Genomic DNA, 27,747 nt, shown 5'->3' with positions numbered 1-27,747 from the left:
TCCATTTTGGTTACATGTTTCCCGATCGGATGAAATGTCTGTAATTACAGAATTTGAAAAATCAAAAGACGAAATAATACAATAATGTTAAAAATACATAGCAATTGTTGGTGACCTTTCTTATTTAAATATACATTTTTCTCTCGTTGGAATCTCTCAACCAATTTTTTATATATATATATATATATATATATATATAATCTTCTATAATATAAAGCTGAGCGTCTCTGTGTGTCTCTGGTCACGAATAGGCTCCTATATGGTTGACTATTATAGAAAACTGATCACATATAATGATAGGAGATGTATCGAGACAGGAATGGGTATGTTTGATCTGGCATAATGAGGATTCATTAAAATTATGGGGTCTGCGTTCACGCCTGGTCCACAAAGTATGGAAATAAAAAATTTAAAAATTAAAAAAAAACGTTTACAAATGTTTTTTGATATAGATGTACATAATAATACTTTGATAAGTATATTTTAACTTAAACAGGGATGGTATAATAAAATTGTGAGGTCTGCGTTCGCACCTGGCCTCCATAGAATGAAAATAAGCACAAACTTTAATAAAGACTTTTTATATCTATCTGCGTAAGTATACTTTGATAATTATGTTTCAGTTTGAAGAAATACGGTATAATAAAATTATGGGATGTTCGTTTGCGCCTGACCTCCATAGAATGGAAATATGTCACAAAGTTTAACAAGGTTTTTTAATATAGATCCACAGAATATTGTGATAAGTGTTTCAGTATGAACAGGTATGGTTTATATGGTATATATTTTTATTTTTACTTTCATGATATTTTGCTTTGGTTTTGATACCCCCAAATTCGAAACTATCTCTTTACAACCCTTCCTTTTCATAATCTATCATACTTTAATAAACCAGAGTCCATTTTCTGTAGGCTGTTTTTGAACCCAGTCAACGACGAGTTCTTTTGCTAGTATATGTATAAAAAGGCTTTCTTCAGTCTTGACAGACTATGGATACTCATGGTAAGGGTTCCTGCGCATTAAATTTTTTGTGGCAAGAGTTGCACAATCTCCAACCAAACTTCTCCTGTTGTTGAATACCAGTGGCAAGTGAAGGTTCAGGACGACTGGAAACAAATGCTGAGATAAGCGGAAAACACATACAGCACTTAGAATTCCCAAATGGTCACCCATCTGGTACTAGCCAGGCTCAACTTTGCTTAACTTTGATCTGACAAGGACCGGTGTGTCAACGTGATTATGCCGTACATAATATATGTCGTACATGCACACACACACACACACACATATAGTTTTTGTTTTTTTAATATAATTATCCACTGACATGTGTTTCGTCGTCTATGACTCATTAGAGTGTCTGAATCTAGCGAGATTCGAAATCGGGATCCTGTGGTAATTAGCTTAAACCCTTTATCCGTGCGTCCATCCCGCTCAACTGTCTGGATGTATCGTGATTTATTTAGATGTTATTTGTTTTTGTTTTTGCGATACGTTTTAAATGAATTCAGTTATTTACGAAAGGGCATTTTTACTTAAATGCGAGTTGGGAATAATTTTCCCTTTAACTAACTTGGTAACCCCCACATGGGGAGCGGCATGCATATTGTTTTTTTTGGGGTTTTTTTTATACTTTTTATTTTTTTTGCATAAGCATTACTATGTCACTTCACATTCATGAGCATGTTTCGGTCAGTAAGTTACAAGTAACTAGAGACCTCTTCAAGCGATATTGCTTATACAAACTTTCACATAGCTACTTGAGGATATGGGTTAATGAGACAGACTGATTGTTTGTTGCGCATAACAGCACGCGTGCCAAATCACAGGATAGATTAAATATATAAATATGACAGACTAGATTTCAATTGTTTTACTGTACTACAATAATATCGACAGATTTCATGTTCACTGTGTAACTAAAACATTACATGGACACTATTGGGAGCTTTTAAATGGGCTTTTTTTTTTTAATCTTTACTTGGTGTTCCCTGGAGTTTGAGTGACAATAAGCCTCCTCGGATTTTCAGTGCTCAGCACATCTTTCGATAACCATTGAAAATGAGTTTGCATTATCACAACAGTCACTTACCATTGATTTTTCACTGTCAATAGCGTTCATCCATATTGCTAACATTTAAAATGCGTGTAAAAAGAAAACAAAATAGCACAAAAAACTTATGTACTTATGTGGTGGGTTAAAGAAGACAGTACAATAAAAATTACGCAAATTTTGTTGTAAGAAAAAAAAAAATTATTGTTGAATTCTGACATCAGCCATTTTCGCCTTCATTAAAAAATTAAAAAAAAAAAAAATTAAGAAAAAAACATTTTAATATCCAGTGTGTAGCAAGTCCTGAGAACATCAACCTGAAAAAACAGTTTGAAATGACTTATATACCATATATTATGACCATGTAATCCCTACAGCCACCTCCCTTGAAAATGCTGCTGTCAAACCTGACATAGTTATATGGAATAAGTCAGAGTGAGTGGCAACCTTGGTTGAAGTGAATGTCCCTAATGATGGAGGTCTGAACAGAGTTGAAAAGGAGAAACAGACCAAATATTAAGGTCTCATGTATGATATGAAAAGAAACTGGAATCTTAGAGAGATATCAATCATACCAGTTTATTATAGGTGCTACAGGATTTATAGAGAAGAACTTGAAGTCCTACCTAACTAACATTCCTGGTGAACCAAGTGCAAAAGATATCCAGACAATTGCACTTAAGGGAACAACAAGGATACTAAAAAGAGCTCTCGGCTGGCTTAAAAAAAAGGTAGGGCATTGTTGGCAGCTGGTTGTTGGCAGCCGACGTTACAATCTTCAAAGGAGGGGGGGGGTCAATGCCAAAGAGTCGTAATTCAAACTTTAAGAGTCAACAAAGTTCCCGCTCTCCCTATGTTAAGAATAGATTCCAAAATTTGCACGGAAATGGGTTGATTTTATATTAAAAAAAAAAAAAACGCTGGATAATTTTGCGTAAATTTTGGTATACAGCCTTTTTTTTTTTTTTTTTTTTTTTAAAATGGGTACGTGCATGATAAAGTTTTTATGCAATTAAAATTTTTTAGTATTGGGATATAACTGGATAAGCATCGGATACATATCGGGTTTTGATTAGAAAGAAAAAAAATAATCGGGGGACATAATCCATTTCACAAAAAAATTGAAGTTATTTCCCTTTTATAGCGTTTTCTTGAGTAAAGAAAAAAGTTACAAAAACATATGTAATAGATACTGGATAATACTTAAGTGCGTGTGTGTGTATATATACATACATATATATATATATATATGTGTGTGAGAGAGAGAGAGAGAAAGAAAAAAGAGAGGAATGATATTTATATGTACATATAATTAAAATTATAAGATAAATAACATTATGTATTTTGAATTTTTTCCTAATCTCTATATTAGTCCTCAAAACAATTGTGTACACTGGGTGATATTTTTTTTCTAGTGTCAGTACCTCTCTCTCTCTCTCTCTCTCTCTCTCTCTCTCTCACACACACACACACACATTCATCTACATGCAGAACTGTTTCGCTGTATCACAGCTCATCAGTGCAGCTAAACTAGTACTCATCCATGAATCTACAACCATCTAGTTGATATTCAATAGTTCTAATATCCGGCCTATGTGATCGGTGCTCGTAAGCGACCTCCTCAAATGCTCATTTATATAGACATCCACCCATTGCTTTTACAGTGCTCGATGTGTTTACCAAAAAAAAAAAAAAAAAAAAAAAGATTTAATGCTAATTAAACAACAGGTGAAATCGTTTTACGAAAGTGCTCTATCCAAGAAGGGAGTATATATATGTGTGTGTGTGTGTGCGTGCATATATACACATTACAAAATAAAATCCACCATAATGCTTTCTGATTTACTTACAAACCAATCAGTCATTTAGTATTTTGTTAAGTTTTAAAAAAAAGAAAGAAAAATGAATAAATTATTTTGTGACTTTCCAAAATTTTAAAATGAATTTACTTTCAAACTATCAAACAGTCATTTTAAACCGTATTCAAAATTCTCAACAAATCCTCATATATTTAAAAGTTTTCGAAGCTATTTACTTCATAGAAAGAAATTAAAAAGAACAATTAGTTATAGTTTTATAACAAGTTTAAATTTAATGACTAAATAATACCGTAATAATCAAATTTAATGGCAAAAATCCCATTAAAAGATAATTCAGTAATTTTTTAATAAGTAAATTAATAACATTATTTGGCAAAAATATTTTTAATGGCATAATTAAGAATAAATAAATAATAAAAAGTAGTAAAACAAAAATTAAAGTAAAGTCGCCTGGAGAACGCCAAGTAAGGACAGCTGGTAGTTGTATATGAATAGAATTAACTTTTTTGTTTTTCTTTGACTAATGATGGGGAGGGTGCGTCCGGCCTCACCCGGTCGTAAAATACGCTTAAATATATTTTAATTCGTGCAGATTTTGTATTTATTATTACAGAACCAATTTTCTATTGAATATTATATTGTACCTAATATATAGTACTGATTTCAAAAGTAAAAAAAAAAAAAAAAAAATGACTTGGGTGCTATCAGCTACAATCGAAACCAAAACATTTAGCACTCCAACTGCTTTCCCTACTGTTTGAGCTATCAACTGATAGCTAAGAAAGATTTAAAATTAAACCACTTCAAGCTATGAATGTATTTGCCCATGCGCAAAAGTAATAGAAATATGTTGGCAAGTTGAAATGAACATTTTGCATTTGAACTTGTCGACATATTGCTGTATGCATTATTCATCCATCCAAACAAAGATTTTATTCGTTATAAACTATCCTTGGTGCACGATTACTATTTCCTGTTAGTTTCAGTGTTACGTGACCAGTAGTTTATGAGTTTATCGGTTAAATATTTTCATGCAGACAAACACACATGCATCAACTGTTTTATTTATATAGACAAATGAGAAGCCATTTCTTAGTCAACAGTCTATTAAGTCTTATATACTTAATATATATTAAGTCTTATTAAGTCTTATATGCTTCATATATATTAAGTATTATGTTCTTACTAGCAGGGTGGGGGCGCTTGACTTTGCCTGGTCATAAAATACGCTTAAATAGGATATTTTAATTTGTCCAGATTTCGTAATATTATTCTAGGGGCGTGATTTCAAAAGTAAAAAAAAAAGTGTTTGGGTGTCATCAGCTAGAATCGAAACCGAAAGTAAAACTGTAGCATTCAAAGCTGGTGACGTTACCACTGTACCAACATGACATGCATATGAAATTATTAAAAATGAAAAAATGAACTAAGATGAATGTACAAAATGTATAACGATTTTTTTTTTTCAATTTTGACCCCTTAAAAACTATTTTAACCGGCTAAAAACTTATTAAAAAATGGCCCGTAAAAAAATCCAATTATTTAGGCCCCTAGCATCACTCTGCGACTTAGTTTTGGAGGAGATAGAATTTGAAAACATGGAGACAGACAGACAGACATATAACCGTTTATATATTAGATTTACTTGCCTCCCACGAGAGTAAAGTTAGACACAATGCCGGATTTTAATGTGTGGAAAATCCATCTCCTACCCACTGAAAGGAGCACTAAGAATTGGAGCAAAAATAAAAATTGCCTCAGTCAAGAAAGACTTCTATATTGACAGATAATAGAAATACTACACTTTATTCTGGATATATGTTTGACGTTGGCAACTTATTTGCATACTGCTAAAACTTTGATGTTGTCTTGCTTGCTTGTCACCGTACACACATGTGTATAAATGTTTTAAATGATGACAGGAAGGATTAATAACACAAATATAAGAGGATGACGATGGTTCGAGGTTAACGATTAAAAACCTGGGTGCCCCCCCCCCCCGCTTTATTAAGCTATAAGTCATAAAACCATTAGCGATAGACAGAAGCTACTAAGCTAATTAGGGAATGCATAAAACTTAAGAATATCATGATAGCCAATACAGGACTCTAAAAATATGACAGTAATACATGTTCATTCACACAATTCTGAGGCAGCACGTTCAGGACTGCAGAACACAATGTGAAAGGAAATCGCTGGTACATCTGATTATGTAGAGGGTCTAATGTGAAAGTATATCGTCACAGGTTTGGTCTGTTCAGCTGCAGCACAGGGCGTGTGCCCAGATTGAATCACTTTTATCAAACCCATATCTGACCTTGTGAGGAGGAGGTAAATAAAATAGTGGTGACAGTGTCTAAGTGATTAACCACACAACACGAACTGAGGGTCTGGATGTACCAAGACCATTTCTGTAATGACCTGTTCCCTGTTGATTGCGGTGTGATGCTGGTTCTATGCAGTTCTAGGAGGTCCACGTTCCCAGGCTTTGCCTTCTCCTTTTGAGGAGTTAGTTTATTGCTAATCGCCTAAGGGGCCTCTGCTGGTTAATGCCGATGGGACTACACAGACATTGTTTGCAGGGTAAGAGTGCTTCTCTTCTGGAGCACAATCCCAACTTTCGATTTTTGTGTCACATCTTCTCATGGTGGGAGAGAAATAAATTCTTACAACTTTCGATTTTTGTGTCACATCTTCTCACGGTGGGAGAGAAATAAATTCTTACAAGAAAAGTGACTAAACTTATACAAATGTAGACTCACGCCTTACGATGAAATTATTATGCCATCTTTAGACAGACCAGATATTAAACTGATCCGATCCCTGATACTATAAAGGTAGCAACTGTCGGGCCTTTTGGTCAAGATCAAAGTGTGGTATCTGTTCTTCAGATGCTGCACTTCATTTTCTTGTTCTCTTTCGGTGGAGGAGAAATCCTTCACGACTGAGACAATTTTTATTTTTGTACCTTTTCTCCACGTTAAAAAACGACCCTGGTGTCTAACTCTGTCCCGTGGGGAGGCATAGTAAATAGATACTATAAAGGTATATTTTAGTTTGACTTTCATGTCCTACATGACCGCGACTAAAGATGAAACTTTTAAAAATTATTATTTTTGCATTACGTCTTTAGCAATCAGGCGATCCGATCTTTAAAAAAAAAAAAAAAGAAAAGAAAAAAAAAAAATGGAGAGACGGTGATAACGTACGTCCGTATACGAACTTGCCTTCTTATCTAAATATATAAATACTTTAAAGAAAATAGAAAATATGTATATGACGGGGGGGGGGTGAAATATTCAATTGATTTTTTTTTTCTAATCGGTATGACAAAATATATTTTCGTATGTCTCTTACCAATTTTGCATAATTTTTTTCTTTTTTTACCAGAACAAAGAATTATTCAATCTTTCAACTTGTGTGATAATAACTGAAACACTTCATAAAAAAATTCATCAAAAATATTTCTCAGTAAAAGCATTTTTTTTTTTTAATATAAATGCTTTTTAAAGAACGACTTAATTTTTAGTTCACATTTTCTTATCATTTATTTTTTTTATTTTCTATTGAATTATTATTGAATTTTTTTGTTTTTCTCTTTTAATATATTTTTTCTCATAATTTTATTTGTTAAAACACTCTTGCCTGTTTAGATAAAAGTATAGAGCGGAAATAAAATCAAGAAATAAAAACAAAATAATGGATATTTCATAAACTTTCATTGTTACTAAAATAATATTTTAGGCTTTTGTAGAAAAATATTTTTTACTTCCTCTATTGTTTAGGTATATATATATATGCATGTGTGTGTGTATATGTATATATATATATATATATATATATATATATATATATATATATACACACGTGTGTGTGTGTATATGTGTATATGTATATATATATATATATATATATATATATATATATATATATATATATATGTACGTGTGTGTGTGTATATGTATATATGTATAATATAATAATAAATAATAATATAATCGCTTCGGATATATATATGTCGGTTGTTAAATTCATTACCCTCACAGCAGCAGCCGTATAGCGGAGTGGTGAGAAGCCTAAACTTTCATTTGGGCAGTCGGGTTTCGATCCTTGCTTTAGGCAGTTGCCTGTCTAGTCACACTGATGAGCTATAAAACAGTGAAACAGTACTGCATTTGGATGACTAATATATATATATATATATATATATATATATATATATACATACAGTGATGATCATATTTATTGGCACGGTAAAATAAAAGTTAAATTTTGTCTAATAAATTCTAAAAAAGGGATTAAATTAAAGAAAATAACAAAGTATATTATGTATTTTTAACTGGCCTTTCCGATGCAGCAATCGGATTTTAGAAAAAATAAATAACAAAGGAACAACAAACATAATTGCAAAAAACCCTTGTTCAAAATTATTGGCACGATTTATTTAATAATCAATTGTATAGCCTTTGGCCTTGATTACCTTCCTCAGTCGCTTTTCATAGTTTACAACCAAGTTGTTGCACTCTTCAGTAGTAATTTTAGCCCACTCTTCCTGACAATAATCCTCCAATTGAATAAGATTCTTAGGCTTCCTTTGCATTACCCTCAATTTTAATGTTCTCCATAAATTTTCAATTGGATTAAGGTCTGGGCTTTGTGATGGCCACTCCAAAACATTAATATGATTGTCCTCAAGCCATTTCTTAGTCAGTTTAGCCGAATGCTTTGGGTCATTATCTTGCATGAACCACCAACGACGACCAAGTGAGAGCTCTTTAGCAGAGTCTTTCAGGTTTTCATCCAATATTTTAACATAATCTTCCTTTTTTATGCTACCTATGACCTTAACAAGTCGCCCTGGTCCAGAGGCAGCAAAGGATCCCCAAAACATCAAACTGCCTCCACCGTGCTTCACTGTGGGTATGGTGTTCTTAGGCAGGAAAGCTTCGCCAGATTTTCTGTAAATATAAGACACTTTATTATGGCCAAATAACTCTATTTTCGTTTCGTCAGTCCATAGAACACGTTTCCAGAATGCAACATCTTTATCAATATGACGTTTTGCAAAGGCTAGCCTTGCTTTCAGGTGCATAGGCTTCAATAAGGGAGTCTTTCTCGGACGACATGCTTTTAAACCAGCTCTCTTCAAAACTCTACCAACTGTATGTGGAGATACATTCACTCCAGAGGTGCTCTGTTCATCAACAATCTCCCCAACAGAGATCCTTGGGTTTTGTTTTACTTGTCGAACAATTTTCCGTTCATCTCTTGGGGAAAGAATCCTTTTTCTCCCTCTACCCTCTAAACTCATAACGTGGCCTTGCGATTTGAACTTGTTTATTATGGCTCTAACAGTGGATTTGGGAAGGTTTAGCTTCTTTGAAATCTTATCATAGCCCTCCCCATTGGTATGGCATGCTACAACAAGCTTCCTGACGTCTTCGCTGTGTTCCTTAGTTTTAACCATGGCGATTGAAAATTATAATTTAGTCACTTATAATAGTTTAAATAAATCGCTATCTAAAAATTATCTGAAAAAAATTATTCACTGAATTAGCGTTAAACAAGCATAATATGGCTATAAAAAAGTTCAGAAAGCACGTAAACCGGAAATTGATTGATATTATACTGATACTAAAAGAAAAACAAAGCCGTGCCAATAATTTTGAACAAGGGTTTTTTGCAATTATGTTTGTTGTTCCTTTGTTATTTATTTTTTTCTAAAATCCGATTGCTGCATCGGAAAGGCCAGTTAAAAATACATAATATACTTTGTTATTTTCTTTAATTTAATCCCTTTTTTAGAATTTATTAGACAAAATTTAACTTTTATTTTACCGTGCCAATAAATATGATCATCACTGTATATATATATATATATATATATATATATATATATATATATAAAATCAAGTAAGAGGAAAAGAATGGGAGTAAAAACTTCAGAAAAGAAGCTTTTTTAAAAGTCAACATCTATCTATATAAATATATATATATATATATATACACACACACATATATATACATATATATATACACACATATATACATATACATATATATACACATATATACATATATATATATATATATATATATATATATACATGCATATATATATACATATTTACAGGGTGTCCGTAAAGTTACTATACAGTCTTATTGTTTTATTGTATTATATTTGTATTAATAGTTAATATTGATCGTGACTTGTGCACCAAAGTTTGTCAGAGTGTGGTGTCACGTTGTCGAGAATGTATTGGAGCTGAAGGCCTCCAATTTGAATATTTGTCATAGAAATTGTTTGCCTTGATTGTTACAGTCTTTTCGGATGTAACACGTGTATTTTCTGAGATTTTTATAAACATAAAGGTGTTATTTCTTTTTATTTCTTTTGTTACAAATAAATATTTTAATACAATATCTTACTGTACTGTTAATATATTACAGAGTGTCTGTATAGTAACTTGTAAGACTGTATAGTAACTTTACGGACACCCTGTATATGCACACATATATATATACATACATATATATATATATATATGGTAGCTTCTTTCAGACTTCACAAACTATACTCTTTGTAAGGGTGCCAGCGCAGGAAATTTTCGTAGCAAGAGTTGTGCAATCTCCACCAACACCTCGTCTGAGTCTGCGATGTTAAGTACCAGTTGCAAGTGAAAGTCCAGGACGACTGAAAACAATGCTGAGATAAGCAGAGAGCACATGCAGCACCCAGAATTCCCAAATGGTCACCCATTTGGTACTAGCCAGACTCAACGTTGCTTAACTTCGGTGATCTGATGAGAACTGGTGTGTCAATGTGATTATGATGTATAACACACACACACACACACACACACACACACACACACACACACACACATATATATGTGTATTGTGTGTATTTAGGCAGCATTCTTTCATTTAAACAAACGTTTGATTAGACCTTTCTTATATTATATCTTATGTGTTATTTACCGTTCGATTTGTTGGTACATTCGTGCTGTCCTTTATGATTTTTTGTGATTGTTTTTATTTATTTTTTATCTATCTTCATTGAGACAATTTATATAAAAAAAAAAAAGCCAAAAAAAAAAAAACATATCTAATCCTTTGATGTACGCCCGCCACATTCTTTGGTTCATTAACTTACATTTTCAATTTTTCTGTTTATTCCATAGTGTGTCAAAGAATCACTGGACAGTGTGGGTCGGTCTGTCAAGGAAGTGTTGATGGCAAAAGAAGGCTATCTTCAACAAAGCGAAGAGGATGATGCTAAGAACATCACAACGATGACGGATCATCTACAAGCACAATGGCAGCATCTTCTGGATGCATATTCCAAAAGATACAAGTGAGTCAGCGATGTTTTTATTTATTTATTTTAACTTATTTGAAAGATTTACAGGATTTTTTGTAACTAGCGGGAACAGTGGAAAGTCTGCAGTTATATCTTCTCTCTCCCCATCATATTCTATTACCTCCACCTACTCCCCTCCAGTGAAGAAGGGTTCCTTTTCTTCTGACCGAAACAAGAACATATACTACATTTTGATTCTAGCCTGAAGACCCAAAAGGTGTATTTCAGTTCGGACTAAATGCTTGGCAATCCATTGGCATCAGATGATTTTTTTTTGTTTGTTTGTTTTCATTGAATCTTAACTTTTATCCTCGAGTAGCCTTCTGGCCTTGATAAGTGGTAACTCTCTTGGAAAAGGAAAAAAAAGAGGTCGATCATCAGTGATAATGTGTGTACAAACATTAAGCTACCTTGCAATCTTCTTATAGAGATGATGATGATGATATGAAAATCATAATATATGGTACTTAATTGTAAAAAAAAAAGTTTCTTTTTATAGTATTGTTTTTAGACTCGAGTATTGAAAATCTATTTAAAAAAAGATTCTTTATAAAAAAAAATGTTTAGAGGTGAATATAGTTTGCTTGAAGCATTGTCTAGTACAGGAATTCTCAACTTTGCTTGACCCATGCACCCCTTTCAGCATTTGTAAGAATATCACCCACCCACCCCACACACACACACAATTTCCAGTCCTTTCCAAGATTGCCTGTCTCAAAAAGTGCACTGCTTTGCTATTTCAAATGCTACGATATACGAAGGTTCAGTAACGTTTTGATTTTCTTCTTTAAAATCTTCTGTTGAAAATAGCTGCATAATTTTGAGTGCATTCCCATGGTGTTCAACAAAAGTTTTGTTCTTATTTTGGTGATGAGGATGAACATTTTTCAAATGTTGCTTCATCTTTGCTGGTTTCAGAATCATTGGTCAAAACTTTACTACAAATAACTTTCTCCTCCCTTTATGGTGATGGATGTGAACCCATATTCAATATATGAATGACTGTATTTCCCTTTTTTGTGAGACGCATGTTGGGCTTTGGAATTCTGTAAATAAAAACGAGAAAAGATTAAAACCATAATTGGGTTAAAAATTTATCCCTCTGAGATAAATTTCACCCCCACTAGGAACCTATAGTGTAGTGTAGATAAAAAGGTAATTAAAAAAAGAATTATACAAGCACTATTAATGTTTAAAACATAAAGGGTTTATACATCTATGTTACTGTGCTATTTTTGTTTATGTAGCATTTTCAAGTCAAATTCAACTTTTACGATATATTTGTTTATTAAATTCTTCGGTGAAAGTACAGAATAGTTAAAAAATAAAATAAAAAATGAAAATAAAAAAAAGATGGATTTAAAATATAACAAAAAAATATTTTTTTAAGTTATTAGTTTAGAATTTAACATCCACATTTTTTTTTTAAATAAATGTGATAGCAAAAAAAAAAAATAATTGTTTGACCACTGTACACTTATTAACCCTTATCATCGAGTGGCCTCTGGGCCTTGTTAAGTGGTGACTTCTTTGTAAAAAAAAAACACTTTTTATGCCTACCACTAATTATGATCAAGTATTTGTCTCACGTGACTCAAATTAACCAATCAATGGCAACTGTTTTAAAATGAAGTAAAATCGTCTGCTTTGAACATTTAAAATACGAAACTGACGTTCATTTTTTTACTTCTGCTTTGAATTACTTGGCGATTTTATAATGTTTTTTTTTTTTTTGGCTTATTTTAATTTTTTTCTTTTCAAAACAGAATTAACATTAAAATATGCTATCTCTTCTGATACTATTTTTTTTTATCCTTTTACAGATGAAAATCTTTTAACAGAAAAATAAATTAAACTTTTCCAATGCTTATTTTTATGATCTTTTGTGAAAATGGCTGTACTACTAAAAAAAACAAAGTTCTTAAAATATTTTTTTAGTAGTACAGTCCATTTTGCAGAAAAGGCTGCAGGTGTGATGATGTCAATTTCTTGATTATAGGCTGCAAACACTCAAGTACTTAGAAAGGAATATAGATGAATCCACCCCAGTTTATGTGTGTGTGTGTGTGTGTGTGTGTGTGTGTGTGTGTGTGTGTGCAGTCAGCACCAACCCTATTCAAGGTTTAACCGGCTTCCTCCGAAGGAGTAAGTTTCATGGGAGTATGAAATTCACAAGCGGTCCCCAGCCGCATGTATATCCCTGTTAGGGGAGATGACGACGTTAGGTTTTTGCAACTTTTTGCAGGGAGGTGTCGACGTCCTCCTACATACAGCACCTGGACTTCCCAAATTGGTCACCCATTTTAGTAATGACCAGGCTCAACGTTGCTTAACTTTGGTGATCTGACGGGAACCGGTGTGTCAACATAATTATGCCGTATATATACCCCAGTTTATGCGTGCATGATGTATTGTTTCCACATTTGGGTTGAAGCATCTATCACTACTCTTTCACTCTTATCCAGGATCCCCCCATCCCCCCCCACAAAAAATAAGAGTCTCAAATCTAATAGGTCCCGCACTATCTATGTTCCATCCTTGCAATGACGCTCCAGCCTCTGTTCCATCTTCGCAATGACGCATCTCTTTGCCTATTTTACAAGTACTTTAATAGAATGTGCTCTGGTGAACTCACTACACTTGTGCTCCCTCACCGTACATACTCCTGACTAACCCAACAAGCAGCAAAATCCCACCCTTTAACCACTGATGATCTTAGATGCCAGAAAAGCCTTCTACTCTAATAATTTCTTCCCTCAGACTGTTAAATTTTGGAATTTCCTCCCTGTTTCCTGCTTCCCTGACTGTACTAACCTGTAGAAGTTTAAATGTAATGTGAACAAGCATCTCGCTGCTCACCTCCCCACTGTCAGACACAATCCCAAATAGTAGTTCCTTATGTTCTCAGTGGCAATATGTTTTGTTTGAAGTGAAAATTCGTTAAAAAAAAAAAAAAAAATACCCAGTGCCACCACTTTGTGATTCCACCCATTCTGCACATTACTGGCTGCAGATCACTTATCCAAAACAAATGCAGGTTTTCTCAGCACAATTCCTGGTTCAAAATATGCTTTTAATTTATAAATAAACGGTTTAATCTTTTTTTTTTTATGGCATTTAGTAATAATAATAAAAAAAAAAACCACTTTAAACTATCACACGACAACAAAATCTATGAGATCATTTCTTTCAGGGGAAATTTTTTATCAATAAAATCTTTAAGAAACCAAAATCACTCCAAGCAATTCTGTTGCTTTTCATGACATAGTTTTTAAAGGAGGCTTTTATGAATGCTAGCCCGCCGGAACTTTTATGAATGGTCTTATTTTTGGAAAAAGAAGCAGAAAACAAAATGGTGGATTTAATTTATTCAAAGAAAATTTTAAAAAAAGAAATCAATTTTTAAAATTACGTTTTAGAAATTTGTTGTTGTGGTTTTAATGTTGAAAGAAGAACGAGAAGGCTTGGAAACAGTGAAATGAAATATATATTAACAGAAAATACAGAAACGTATATTGGTTGAGTAAGACTCTGTTCAACTGGAAGGACAAAGTAAGGTTACGACCCACTCCCTTTGAGTCTCGGGTTCAGACTACTCGATAGCAAAAACTAATTATCAGAAGTGACGTCAAGAATAGTCCATTGTCAGAATCTGTAGGTGTGCAACCCCAACAAAATCATAAGACTAAATCAAGGATGTAGCATTGTCACATAGTAGGGATCCTACGCCAGTAAGTAACGATTAAATTATAATAGCTAGTGTGAATTTTGACGAGGGTCACTCTTGTGCGTGTCAGGATAACACAGATATGTGACACAACTGTTCTCAAAGTTGAATGAAAGATGGGCGACAAGGCAGGGGCAAGAGGTCAAACTGAATAATTTACCTGCCAATGGGAGAATTATTTACTGCTTGCGAATCGATTTTACCTGCCATTTCACAATAATACTTCAAAGTTTAGCTACCTATAGGGGAATTTCGCAGGATTGGATTCGTTTCGTTCAATTACTAATTTATTTTCATTTTTTTCTTTTTTTTTTGTACAAAAACGAAACGAAACTTTTTGTATCGTTTTGTTTCATTCATTTTTCGTTTTGCTTCGTACATCTATAAGTATTTAATTACAATCAGAATGTGGCAAAAAGTACCAAGATAAAAAAAAAATCTATGAAACATGAAAAGTTATAGTTAGGGCATCCTAAAAATTGCATTATTAATCAGGTTGAGTAATCTGACAACGTAATTATGTAAAAAAATTTATTAATCAAAGTGTTTAAATTTCATGTGATAAGAACATTCATTGAGCATTAATTGCAATTTTTAGGTTGCCCTAATTATAATAAAAACGAAACGAAACGAAACTTTACTGAAACGAAACGGACAAAACATTATATATTGTAAAATTTTTGCTACAACAGTTTGGACTTCACCCCCCCCCCCCATTCCGCCGATCCTTCCTGGCTATGCTTTTGTTCAGGAATCCGTGTAAAGTCCTGCAAATGAAAACTACATATGCAATTCAACTTGTTAGACTTTTTTAGGATTCGAATTCTTTACACACACACACACACACTTATATATATATATATATATATATATATATATATATATATATATATATATATATATATATATATACCTTTTACTGTAAATAGCTCAGGTGAATGGTTAAATAGCAAGAGTAAAAACTTGAAATAAATCTTTTTCTTCTTTTAACTGTGCAACGTTTTCTTTTCTTTTTTTTTCTGACGTAAGAATTAATAAAGCAGAACTGATCGACTGAATGAGCCAGCACAGCTGCTGTGAGGATCAGAAACGGCCCATTTTGAACCGTTCGTGAAAAAAGTGTGTTTGTAAGAATGAATATGGCCAACAGCTGGATTAAACTAAGGCTTAACACTTAAGTAGAGAAGAAGTTTGAGAATGACTAATTCTTAAACAGTGCAGTAATCAATTTAGAAATTCCTTAAGACGAGCTTTATGTGTTGTAAGGCACGTTTCAAGCAGCCACTCTTCCTCACTTGAAGCAAATAATTCAATAACGACGAATGAAAAAGGTTCAGATTAAAGATGAGAGGAATTTTATTCAATTTCGCTACTTGACATTGCAACCATTATTCAGCGAAATGAGGTCAAATATTTTATTTTAATAATATGCATTGGAATTTTTTTATAACCTTAATACCAAGTGTGTGTTACTAAGTTAAAAAAAATGTGTGTTTTTGGTTTGTCTGTTTAACAGCATGTCAATCCGAATGAAACATTCACAGCATGAACTCGTCTTCTCACCTCTGCAAATAAGTTTCTTTCTTCCTCTTTGTATCTAAAACCAAATGTTTAGCTTCATTTTTGGTCGTCTATAAGGCGCCAGTCAGAATGCAATCTTGGTTTCCCACAGAGCTGTGCTCACTGGCTGAGAAGCAACTCAATACAATATTGATTATTCAAATTATTTTTCTTATCCCTAGTCAGTCTTTCTTTCTTGAGCACAGGATTTAAATACGGACAATATAGGGAGACTTTGTTGGTTTGGTCACATTGGATGAGAGAGCTTGGGTTAGAAGATGTAGAACAGTTGACACAGTAGGGTCAGTTAGCAAGGAAAGGCTAACGAAAACATGAGCAGAAATGACAAAGAAGCATTTATGAGAAAGGGAGATAATAAAGATTTGTCCAGAAATAGGTTTGTTTGCGAATCAATTTCTAAATGCCATCCAAACCATGTAAAAGACATTAAAATGAATATAATGATGTTAAAGCAGGCCATTTAGCAATTTTTATCTAATTCCATGTGTCTGTGATTGGTTTTACTAAGTGTTAATTAATTAATATAACGTCAGTTCACAGAAATTTGAAGGAATCTTTTTCATCTGTTGTATATTTTTTAATGTCTGATATTCTTTGGGTTTTTTTTTTTCTGTTTCGGTCTGCTCTGACTTGCCATGACAAGTGTCAATTTTATTGACGATAGAAAGAGAAAGGAAGAATTTTTTTTTATTTTGTACTTAGACTTTTGCCATTTCAATTTTATCGATTGAAACATGTCTAGACATGTCTGCTTAGTTGAATGACAAGAATAACAGTCTTATTTTAGACTTTGTTGATGCTTTGTTTTTTTGTTTTTTTTTCTTTTTAATGAATCCAGAAAATTTTTTTAATGGAAATCGCTCCAGACAACGCATAAAACTATTTAATATAAGTAGCTAAAAAATATACCGCTTCAAGGTGAAAGACTAGCCAACAATAAGTGTTAGCTGGATAGATTCAGACTATCCCCCCCAGCAATTCTTACCCCTTTGTCAGAAACATTGCCATCAAATGTGAAGAGTAAAGGAAAAAATAAGGGAAGCAAGAGTTATAAGTCTGCTGTAAGTAAATACAAGGTTCATTTTCTACTCTTTTGAAGTAATAATCAACAGGGAAGCAATCCCATGGTTATGTGTTCCACAGGTGGGAAGTACTTGCAAAGAAGTTTTGGCTATGGAGATTCTGCTGGACACTAGGTATTTGGAGAGAGAGAGAAGAAAGTTACTTACCATTGCGGTAGCAATGGTATGTATCTTGGATTTTATTATACAGGATGGCCCACTTAAAAGTAACCCAGGAAAATGTAGCAGAGAGAAGGGCACATTCTTTTATTGTTTACATTACCTGTAGAGTTATAAAAGATGCTGGAAGTGCTCCCCGTTGCATTTCTGGGCACGTTTAACAACGTTTGCAGATACTGCCTGTAGATCTTCTCTGATGATTCTCCTGATAGCGTTGGTAATGTTCTCCTTAAGATTGTGAGGATTATTTGCATTAACATTTTATTTTAAAGTCCCCCCCCCAAAGATAAAAATCACATGATGACAAGTCCGGGGAATGTGGTGGCCATAACTCTTTGCTTATTTTTCTGATAGGCTTCCAACAATCACTATTCTCTGCTGCAGCGAAAACACGATACTTAAAAAATTTTAAATGTTGATTTTAAGTAAATTAGGAAGCTTAATCTGAAAAAAAAAAAAAAAAAAAAAAAGATTAAAGAAAGATTAGAGTGATCGGGCTACTTTTAAGTGGGCCACCCTGTATACTGTGTTTACGTTTGCTCTAACGTGCGTGTGGGTGTGTTCTAATGGCCTTTTTTGTGATTGTCTCGTGTATATATCGTTTCTCAGGCTCTTCCCTATTTCATTATATATGTATATATACAAGTCCTATGTACAGTTTATATATATTTATACAGACAGGTGTGTGTATACATGCTGCCAAGCTCCTTTAAGGACCCTTAAGTTGTGTATCTACTTACTCTAGTTCTGTACTCTGTGTGTGTGTGTGTGCATTAAAAGTTTACCATATCTTTTTTTTGTTGCTGTTGTTGTTATCTTGTGTCTTCTGGGATGCAGTTTTTTCCCGTCACTGGCTGATGAGCTGCAAAGAGCATCTAAGATGAAAACCCGATGCCGATTTTCTTTATTTCGTCTACGAGTGAACCAGGGAACCCCTCACATTGTTGACTCAAGCTGTTTTGCGTTTGCGTCGATGCATCTTTTCTCTGACCTTTCTGGTCTCAAAGCTAACTCAAGTCCGACTGTCTACCAGCTTCGACTCCAATCAACTGTCCCTTCTATCTTCTCTTCACAAAAATCCCCAAGTACGTTTCTATTCATATGGGTGTATGTGTGGGTGGTACCCCTTCCGGCTTGCACAGTTTATATACATTTTATGCAGTCAGGTATGTATACACGCAGTCGAGATCCTTAAAGGACCTTTAAGTTGTGTATCTACCATAGGTCTATACTTTGTGTGTGTGTGTGTGTGTGTGCTTATATACGCGTTAAGATTCACCATACCTTTTTTGTTATCTCCTCATTTCTGAGATACGGTTCTTCCCATCACTGGTCGATGGTTTATAATAAGACAAAAAAACGACAACGATTTTCTGGCAAGGATCTCTTTATTTTATCTACGAGTGAGCTGACTCAAGCTTTTTTGCGTTTCCATTGACACATCTTTTCTCTGACCCTACTGGTCTCGAAACTGACTCAAGTCTGAGTGTCTACCTGACTTCAACTCTAATCGACTGTCTACTTTCTCTCTCTCTCTCTCTAAACAATCCCCATATGCTTTTCTATTTTTATGTGTGAGAGGTGGTAACTCCCGTTAACCGGCCTGCACCTAAAACACTCCAACCCATTTTTTAGCACACAAGTGCATGCTCTGTCAATAGAAGTCACTGAGTCTGATGTGTGTCACTGGTAACCCCTTGACTTTTCTGCACCTATCCAACAGAAGTAAGTTCAACTCAGCACTGCATTAATCATGTTACTGACACACAACAGCAAGGCAAATTTTTGCTGTGGAATGTCTTACAATGCAGCATTAAAAATTAGAGCTCAGTCGAGCACATTCTATAAAAATAATGATAAAGCAAAGAGGGACTATCAGCGTCTGTTCTGTGAGAAAATGGCTGTAGAAAATAAAAGATATAACTCCTGACTAATTTATTTTTACTTTATGAAAATGGTAGTTTTTGGTTTAAGATATCTCAACAAAAACAAAAATAAATAAACACTGTGCATAATAAATAAATAAATTAATTAACATTGTGAAAAAAACATTGTGAAAAAAACATTGTGAAAAAAAACAAAATAAAACATTGTACAAAAAAAAAAAAATAAATATTGTGGAAAAAATTAATGAACACTGAAAAAACAAAAAAATCAACAAAAATTCTGCAAAAAACAAAAATAAATGAAAATTGTACAAAAAGGAAAACAAAAATAAATAAACATTGTGCAGAAAAACAAAAAAATAAATATTGTGCAAAAAACAAAAAAAAATAAATATTGTGTGAAAAAACAAAAAAATCAACAAAAATTGTGCAAAAAACAAAAATAAATGAAAATTGTACAAAAAAAAATAAATAAATAAACAGTGTGCAAAAAAAACAAAAGGATAAATATTGTGTAAAAAAACAAAACAAAAATAAACAAATATTGTGCAAAAAACAAAAATAAACATTTGGAAAAACAAAAACAATACATATTGTGCAAAAAACAATAAATAATGTACATAAAACAACCATTGAACAAGAAAATACAATTGGGAAAATACAATAAATAAAAACATTTTGTAAAAAGACACAAATAAGTTAAACTTGTATGAAAAACAAAAATTAGCATTGTGAAAAATACAATAAATAAATAAACACTGTGCAAAAATAAGTAAATAAACACTATTCTGCAAAATAACAAAAATAAATAAACATTTTGCAAAAACATTTTGTAAAAAACAAAACAAATGCATCTTGTGCAAAAAACATTGTGAAAATACGATGAATAAACATTTTGCAAAATACAGCAAATAAATAAACATTGCACAAAAACATAAACATTGTGAAAAGTACAACAAATTAATAAACATTTTGCAAATAAAAACAAAAGTAAACATTTTACAAAAATAAGCATTGTAAAAACACAATAAATGAATAAAAATTTTGCAAAAAAAAAAATATTGTACAAAAAAATAAATAAACATTGCATGTGTTTTTTTTTATTCTGACCACATGCTTGCTACAGCCAGCCGATTTTCACCATCACTTTACACTGCTGTTTCTTTCGGTGCTGACTTTGTTTCTCTCCAACTGTGTGGTGTTCTTTTTTCTTTTTCTTCAGACGTAAGCCCGAGCACACTACCCAATGTGCATATACATTCAAATGCTGCCGCTGCTAATACAATTGCTGCTGCTGCTATTTTCATACGCACTCATATGCGCTCTGTTCCATATCTTTCCTTCCCAAAAAGTCTTTGAGAATTTAATTAAACTTGTCTGAGGTAACAAAAGAAAACAAAAAAAAAAATAAAATAAAAATTTTCACACAATAAAAAATGAATTAAATCCAAATAAAAATATCTTACTGTTTGACATTTCCATTTTACACTTTCGTCAGAAATTTCTTTCCTTATTTAATCTTTTTTATTATTTGTAAAAAATAAAATAAATTCAATGGATTTTATAAATATTTAAAGGCAACGTTTTAATATATTGAAAGGGGCAAAACCCCAGTTAACTGTTTGAATAGCGAGGATATGTTTGTTTTTTTTTGATTTGTAGAAATTTCACTGAAGCAATGTTGAAGTGTTTCAGCCTGGTTGTGCAAGAATACAGTTTTAAATGTTAAAAAATATTTTACAAAATCAGTTAAATTTATGCAAGAACAAATCACAGTTAGAATAGTCTTTGTTTATTGGTCCTGTGTCTGTAAATTCATTTAACTGAAACGGGATATTTTTATTTTCATAATAAAATCAGTTTATTGCTTCTTGACAGTCTTCATAACACATAATGTTAATTGTGCTTCAAAAAAATTTATACATATATTCTTTTTGTGTATTTTTGTGCAGTTTTTTTCTCAATCTCTTCTTTCAACCCTCGATTTCCTCTCAATATCCTATGAGTAATGACATTTATATCTCTCCTTGCTTATTGATAGATTTTTACACCAATTGCCCAAATAGTTTTCTTTTGGTTAAAACTTCCTCTTTCAAATCTAAACTAATTATAAGCTTTTTCCTAGTCCTGCTGCTGCTATTTTCATACGCGTTCATATGCACTTCGTTACACAAAAATAAATAAACATTGTGCAAAAAAGAGCAATAAATAAACAAAATTTTCGTTATCAATAAAATGTTTAAAGATTTGATAGTTAAGAAAAAAAACTTTAATAAAAATGAATTAACATTTTTATAATTAATTTCTTCCGACTACTGACGATACAGATTTCATCCGAAAATGTTTGCCTGTTCTTTGACTTTAATTCCATTTACCATTTTTCATTCGTTGTCGTCTACTTTTGTCATCTATCGTCCCAGATTGGATAGAATCTTCATCTTTTTCATTTTGATTCCACTATTGAAGTTTTCAAATGGATTAACTTCCTCCTATCCATTCCGACCATATGTAAAATCTTTCAGAACTTTTGTCGCAGATTATCTTAAGCCAGTCTCAAAAGTTCCAACAACCTTATTATAGGATTCCTCGGTCCTTCTTATAGTAGAAGAAGATGTCTATGTTTCTGCTTTCATTAAATCAAGTTTATTTAAACTTAGAAAATGGGAAAATATTTAACCCTTATTCTTATAAAAAAAGATGTTAGATATCGTGTGTGTGTATATATATATATATATATATATATATATATATATATATATATATATATATATATGATGGCAGTAAATTCGTTTTTGAACATTGCCATTACTTGATATAGCACAAAAAAAAAGATATGCAGAAACATGAAAACAAATCAGTGATAAGCCTTGCCAAACTCTGGCATTCATTGGCACACATTGTGCAGACATGCATATATATATATATATATATATATATATATATATATACATACACACACACACAAGATATCTAACATCTTATATACAGCATAATTGCGTTGACACGCTGGTTCTCGATAGATCACTGAAGTTAAGCAACGTTGAACCTGGTTAGTACCAGATGGGTGACCATTTGGGAATTCTAGGTTCTCTATGTGCTCTCCGCTTATCCCGGAATTTGTTTCCAGTTGTCCTGTACATACACTTCACTTGCCACTGGTATTTAGCAATGTCGACTCGGGAAAAGTGTGGTTTGAGATTGCGCACCTTCTGCCACAACAATTTTCACGCACAGGCACCCGTTCATGGGTATCCATGGTCTGTCAAAGACTGAAGGAGCCCTATATATATATATATATATATATATATATATATATATATATATATACACACCAGGTTAGAGGTATTCAAGAGTGATAACTAATGAATTTAACATCATTATTAAGAGTGCTCAATAAAAGAAGTGCGAGATATTTTTTTTATTAATATAAACCAATTTACATTGTCGCGATGCTGGACATGCTAATGTTTCGGACAAATGAGTGGTTAAATCCAGAAGTCCTCATCAGGCAACTTATCATCTAGTTACTTTCCTCAAAAGAAACCATTTATTAAGTTGCCTGACGAGGGCTTCTGGTTTTAACCTAGCATTTGTCCGAAACATTAGCATGTCCAGTGTCGCGACCATGTAAATTTGTTTCTCCCGACTGGCTGTAATCATAACTCCATGAAATGAAACACTAATGTCTGTAGGTATTAACAAATGATTATAGCAATAATTATGTAAGCTCCTCTGTTCTTAAGAACCGAGTAATAACTTGGTTCTTATTGTTGAGCACTTTAAGTTGAAATTAAATTAAAGTCGGTCACATGTGCAGATCATGATGTTATAATCATAATATCACTCTCACCTACTTGACGTTTACATAAATGTTAATTTCAACTGTATTTCCTGCGGTTAACCTTGGCCGTGCGGTTTGTTCCTTGGTAGTGGAGTCAGAGATGACTTTGCGACCAGGTTCGAATCTCTCGACTGGCTGTAATCATAACTCCCTGCACTGATGATTTCAGAAAGGATGAGAGACTAGTGTCTGTAGATATCCAAAATAATTAAAGTAATATATATATATATATATATATATATATATATATATATAAGAACAAGTAATTAATAAAACATGTTAAAAAACACTTTTAAAAAGAGTTAAAAACATATTTAATTTTAGAAAGGAAACACTAAATAAATGGATAGTCCTTAATCCGCGGAGTTTCGAAGAAATAATTTCCTTCTCATCAGAGGGTAGGATTTAGCAAAATGTGGGATCGGATTTTGCTTGCAAAAGTATTAAATGAAACTATAAGTAAGTAATAGATCTTACTTGATAACAAAAAGTGAAGCAGATGGAGTAGGGTGAATAAAAAAGTAATTTCACGTGAATAGATAGTCTGGTGAAGGGTAAAATTTCCAATGACGGTAACTAGTTGGTTTTGCCAGCTTGTTATCAGTTTAAGCCGTTTTCTAATTGATAGACTTGAAACGAACATTTTAAATAATAAACACGTCATTCAAAAGGTGTTGTAAACATATGAAAAAAAAAACAATTTTGTATTTATTCATATAAATAGACTAGTAGGGAGACCCGGCGTTGCTCGGGGTTGAATGAAGCTCAACGAATGTTTCACTCTCTCATATTTTATTGGCGTCAGAATCGGTTAAACGACGCCCATTTTTCAATCAAATAAATGAATTACCTGCTCTAAACAGATTTAGCGAAAACAAAAGTTATTGAAATCAAATTTATTAAAATAAAATTTATTAAAACAACTTTTCTTGAAAAAAGAAATTCTTTTTCATTGTAAAAAAAAAAAAAATTATGTATTTAGAATTTTTCTTTATTTATTTTCGATTTTTTTACTTAGGGGATCAGTCACCGCTTATCAAGGCCCGGGGGTCATTCTGATGTAAGAGTTAAGTGTATGGTAGATGGTGAGACAACATGATCAGTTATGGTGGAACTTGGCCACAGATAGATTGCGAGGACGGCTCAGCAAGAATTTATTCTTGCAGGGAAACCCGATGTTGCCCAGGATTGAATGAAAATCAACAAATGTTTCCTCCCCTCCCAGATGTCATTGAAATCTGTTAAATCAACCATTTTTACAGACAAAATCGATTGATTGCCTGCTCTAATTTGGAACCCATTGTGGTGCACCGGAAGTTAGCTTCACATGCCTTCCTGCAGTGACTTAGTAGTCCACAGTACATTCTCGTCTACATTGCACTGTAGAGAACTTACCGTTGATTTTATAAAATTATTTTTATATAATGGCTTGGATTAAAATTTAAAATGAAAGTCAAGTATCATGAGTCAGTTGTGCTCCAAACAGAAACATTAACCTACTGTTGATTTTATATGCCAGGCCTTTCTGCTTGTGCAGTAATAAAATTTTTCAAATGCACTTGTGATGTTAGGCTGTGTAAGGTGTTAATTTAATCAAAATCGCTTGTTTCTTCATTCGATTATCAATACTTACTGAAGATATTCTGGTATAAAACCTACCTAAGAACGCTGCCAGATACATAAAGTACATTTGTGTCAAATTTGAAAAAAAAAAAAATGGTCCAGCCGTTTAGGAGTCAGCAGGGATCAAACTCACACACAGTTTTATATAATAGTAGATAGATTAAATAATAAATTTGATTTGTTTAAAAGCCGATATTTGCCCCCCTCCTTATTTTTTTTATTGTTTTGTTGTTATTTCATTTTCGTTGTATAAGAATAGTCTAACTGATAAAACGAGTTTTTTTTCTTTTTTTTTTTTTTTTCTAAATTAGAACTAAACTCTTTCTCCTGGAATTTATCTAGCTTCTAAAAAAAGTCAAGAATTTATTTGCAATTTCTCTTCATTTACTAGAAATCTCATTTAACAGCTGAATTGTTTTTCATTTAACGACAGATTTCCAGAAATGATGAATTGCTTACATGAAAATGATCATAGTAAACATCATTTTGTCAGAATATTTTTTTATTTTGCATTTCTTTTTTTTTTTTTTTTTTTTTTTTTGAAAACTGATGTTAACCATAATTAGTTTCACATGATTCATTTAACTCTTCTCTAAAAATTGATCCCAGTCACTTTTTTGTGTGTGTGTGAATATTGCTCAATATTGCTTTATATACGGCTTAATGTATTTATTTGCTTCCTCACCAAACACCAAAGCAAATCAGGCACAAGGCCGTTTTTAATGTGGGGTAAAAACCAGCTCCCCTAAAAGTAGGCAAAAAGGGGGCACTCACTCTGGTTACCAAAACTAATAATTGTCCGAGTATAGAGGGTTTCCCCTCCATTGACTGGTACAAATTATCTTAAGTGCAGCATCTGCAGAACAGATACTTAATGTGAGGAGTGAAGAGGAGGGGGGAGGAGAAAAGGGGACCAGCTCCCGAGAGGTAGGAAATGGGAGCTGGATAGTGATTTACCAGCTGGCCCCTGAAGGGTTGCCCCTACATGGAACAGAAGATTGCCACAAGGGTAATGGTCTTTGCTTGCAGCATCTGCTGGAACAGATACTACACTTTGATCGTCTTTGCTTGCAACATCTGCCGGAACAGATGGTATTTATTTGCTCCCCCACCGAGCAAATTAGGCACAAGGCCGATTTTTAATGTAAGGAGTGAAGGGGAAATGGGGACCAACTCCTCGGGGAGTAGGGGAGCTGGATAGTGACAATTGGTATGAAGGGTTGCCCATACATTGACCAAGGTCTTATCTGTGGGGTCGCCCCCACATAGGGTCTTTGCTTGCAGTATCTGCCGGAACAGATACTACACTTTGATCCCCGCCCGAAGGCCAAGAAGAACAGATGTATTTATTTGCTCCCCCACCTAGCAAATTAGGCACAAGGCCGATTTTTAATGTGAGGAGCGAAAGGGAAATGGAGACTAACTCCCCGGGGAGTAGGGGAGCTGGATAGTGACAATTGGTATGAAGGGTTGCCCCTACATTGACCAAGGTCTTAAATGTGGAGTTGCCCCCACATATGGTCTTTGCTTGCAGTATCTGCCGGAACAGATACTACACTGTAATCTTGTCCCGAAGGCCAAGAAGAACAGCTTAATATACAGCTTTATATACAGCTTAATCACGTTGACACATCGGTTCTTGTTAGATCACCAAAGTTAAGCAATGTTCAGCTTGTTTAGTATTAAAATGAGTGACCATTTGGAAATTCCAGGTGCTGTATCTGCTCTCCGCTTATCTCAGCATGGTTTTCAGTCGTCCTGAACTTCTCCTTGCCACTGGACTCAAGTAGTGCCGATTTCGGAGAGATTGCTCAATCCTTGCCTCACAATTACATGCGCAGCCACCCTTACAGTGGGTATCCATTATCTTTCGAGACTGAACGGAGCTGATGACTGCTCAACAAAAGATGAAAATAAAAACTGGCATAGATGTGTAGCTGTTTATCATATGGGGATGTTCTGATGGATGGAATAAGAGAACTTCTGTCATTATTATCAAATAGTTTTTTATTACTGTCGAATAAGGGAAAAGTCTGTCACAGTGTGATAAAGTATGTATAGGGTATTACTTTTAAGTGTTTAGTAATGGGAGTAGTGTGTGTGGAAGAGGCCTGATTCAGAGAAATAATTTCAGTGAAAAAGGCTGCTTGTGTTTATAATTAGATGTAAAGAATACGATAGACATGTTATACGATAAACAAAGCAATAATGAGTTCAGAAAAGATATTTTATGTTTAAAATGGAAGTCTCCAGCAATAGGAAAAGCATAGAATGTTCGTGACTATTTTTAGAGTTCTTGTAAAAACAAGGGGGATTAATTAGCCGAGACATTGAAGAAATCTGAATCGATTAATTAAGAGCCTTGTTTTACAGGGAGTCAAGAAAATCGTAATCAAAACTTCTCTGCTCATTTATATACATCATTATTCATTGAAAGTTGTTTATAAGAGTCAATGTTCCGTGTTTATTATATTAGAAAATAAGTTCAGTGAGAAAGATTGGAAATATTTGAATTAATAAAATTTCTACAGATTTGCAGACAATAATAAGTCCATGTAAGTTGTTGATAAGAGTCAATGTTCTTTGTTTATTATACAGGGCATCCCAATAAAATA

At 33.2% G+C, this 27,747-nt stretch overlaps 1 protein-coding gene and 1 pseudogene across 7 annotated transcripts in view; one reads left to right on the top strand and one right to left on the bottom strand.

Moving 5' to 3' along the window:
* The window catches only part of LOC145241334 (dystrophin-like), a 1,936,823-nt gene that overhangs the window by 1,235,839 nt on the left and 673,237 nt on the right, over window positions 1-27,747 (top strand). For all 7 annotated transcript variants that reach the window (XM_080104172.1, XM_080104173.1, XM_080104174.1 and 4 more), the window contains one exon: window positions 11,055-11,227. In XM_080104172.1, the coding sequence (XP_079960298.1) occupies window positions 11,055-11,227 (173 nt within the window). The remainder of the gene's footprint in view (window positions 1-11,054; window positions 11,228-27,747) is intronic.
* Window positions 13,498-13,616, bottom strand: LOC145241902 (5S ribosomal RNA; annotated as a pseudogene).

The sequence above is a fragment of the Euprymna scolopes genome, chromosome 20, assembly GCF_053919585.1.
Source record: "Euprymna scolopes isolate OS-2025 chromosome 20, ASM5391958v1, whole genome shotgun sequence".
NCBI lineage: Eukaryota > Metazoa > Mollusca > Cephalopoda > Sepiida > Sepiolidae > Euprymna > Euprymna scolopes.
This window is presented reverse-complemented; position numbering and strand designations above follow the sequence as displayed.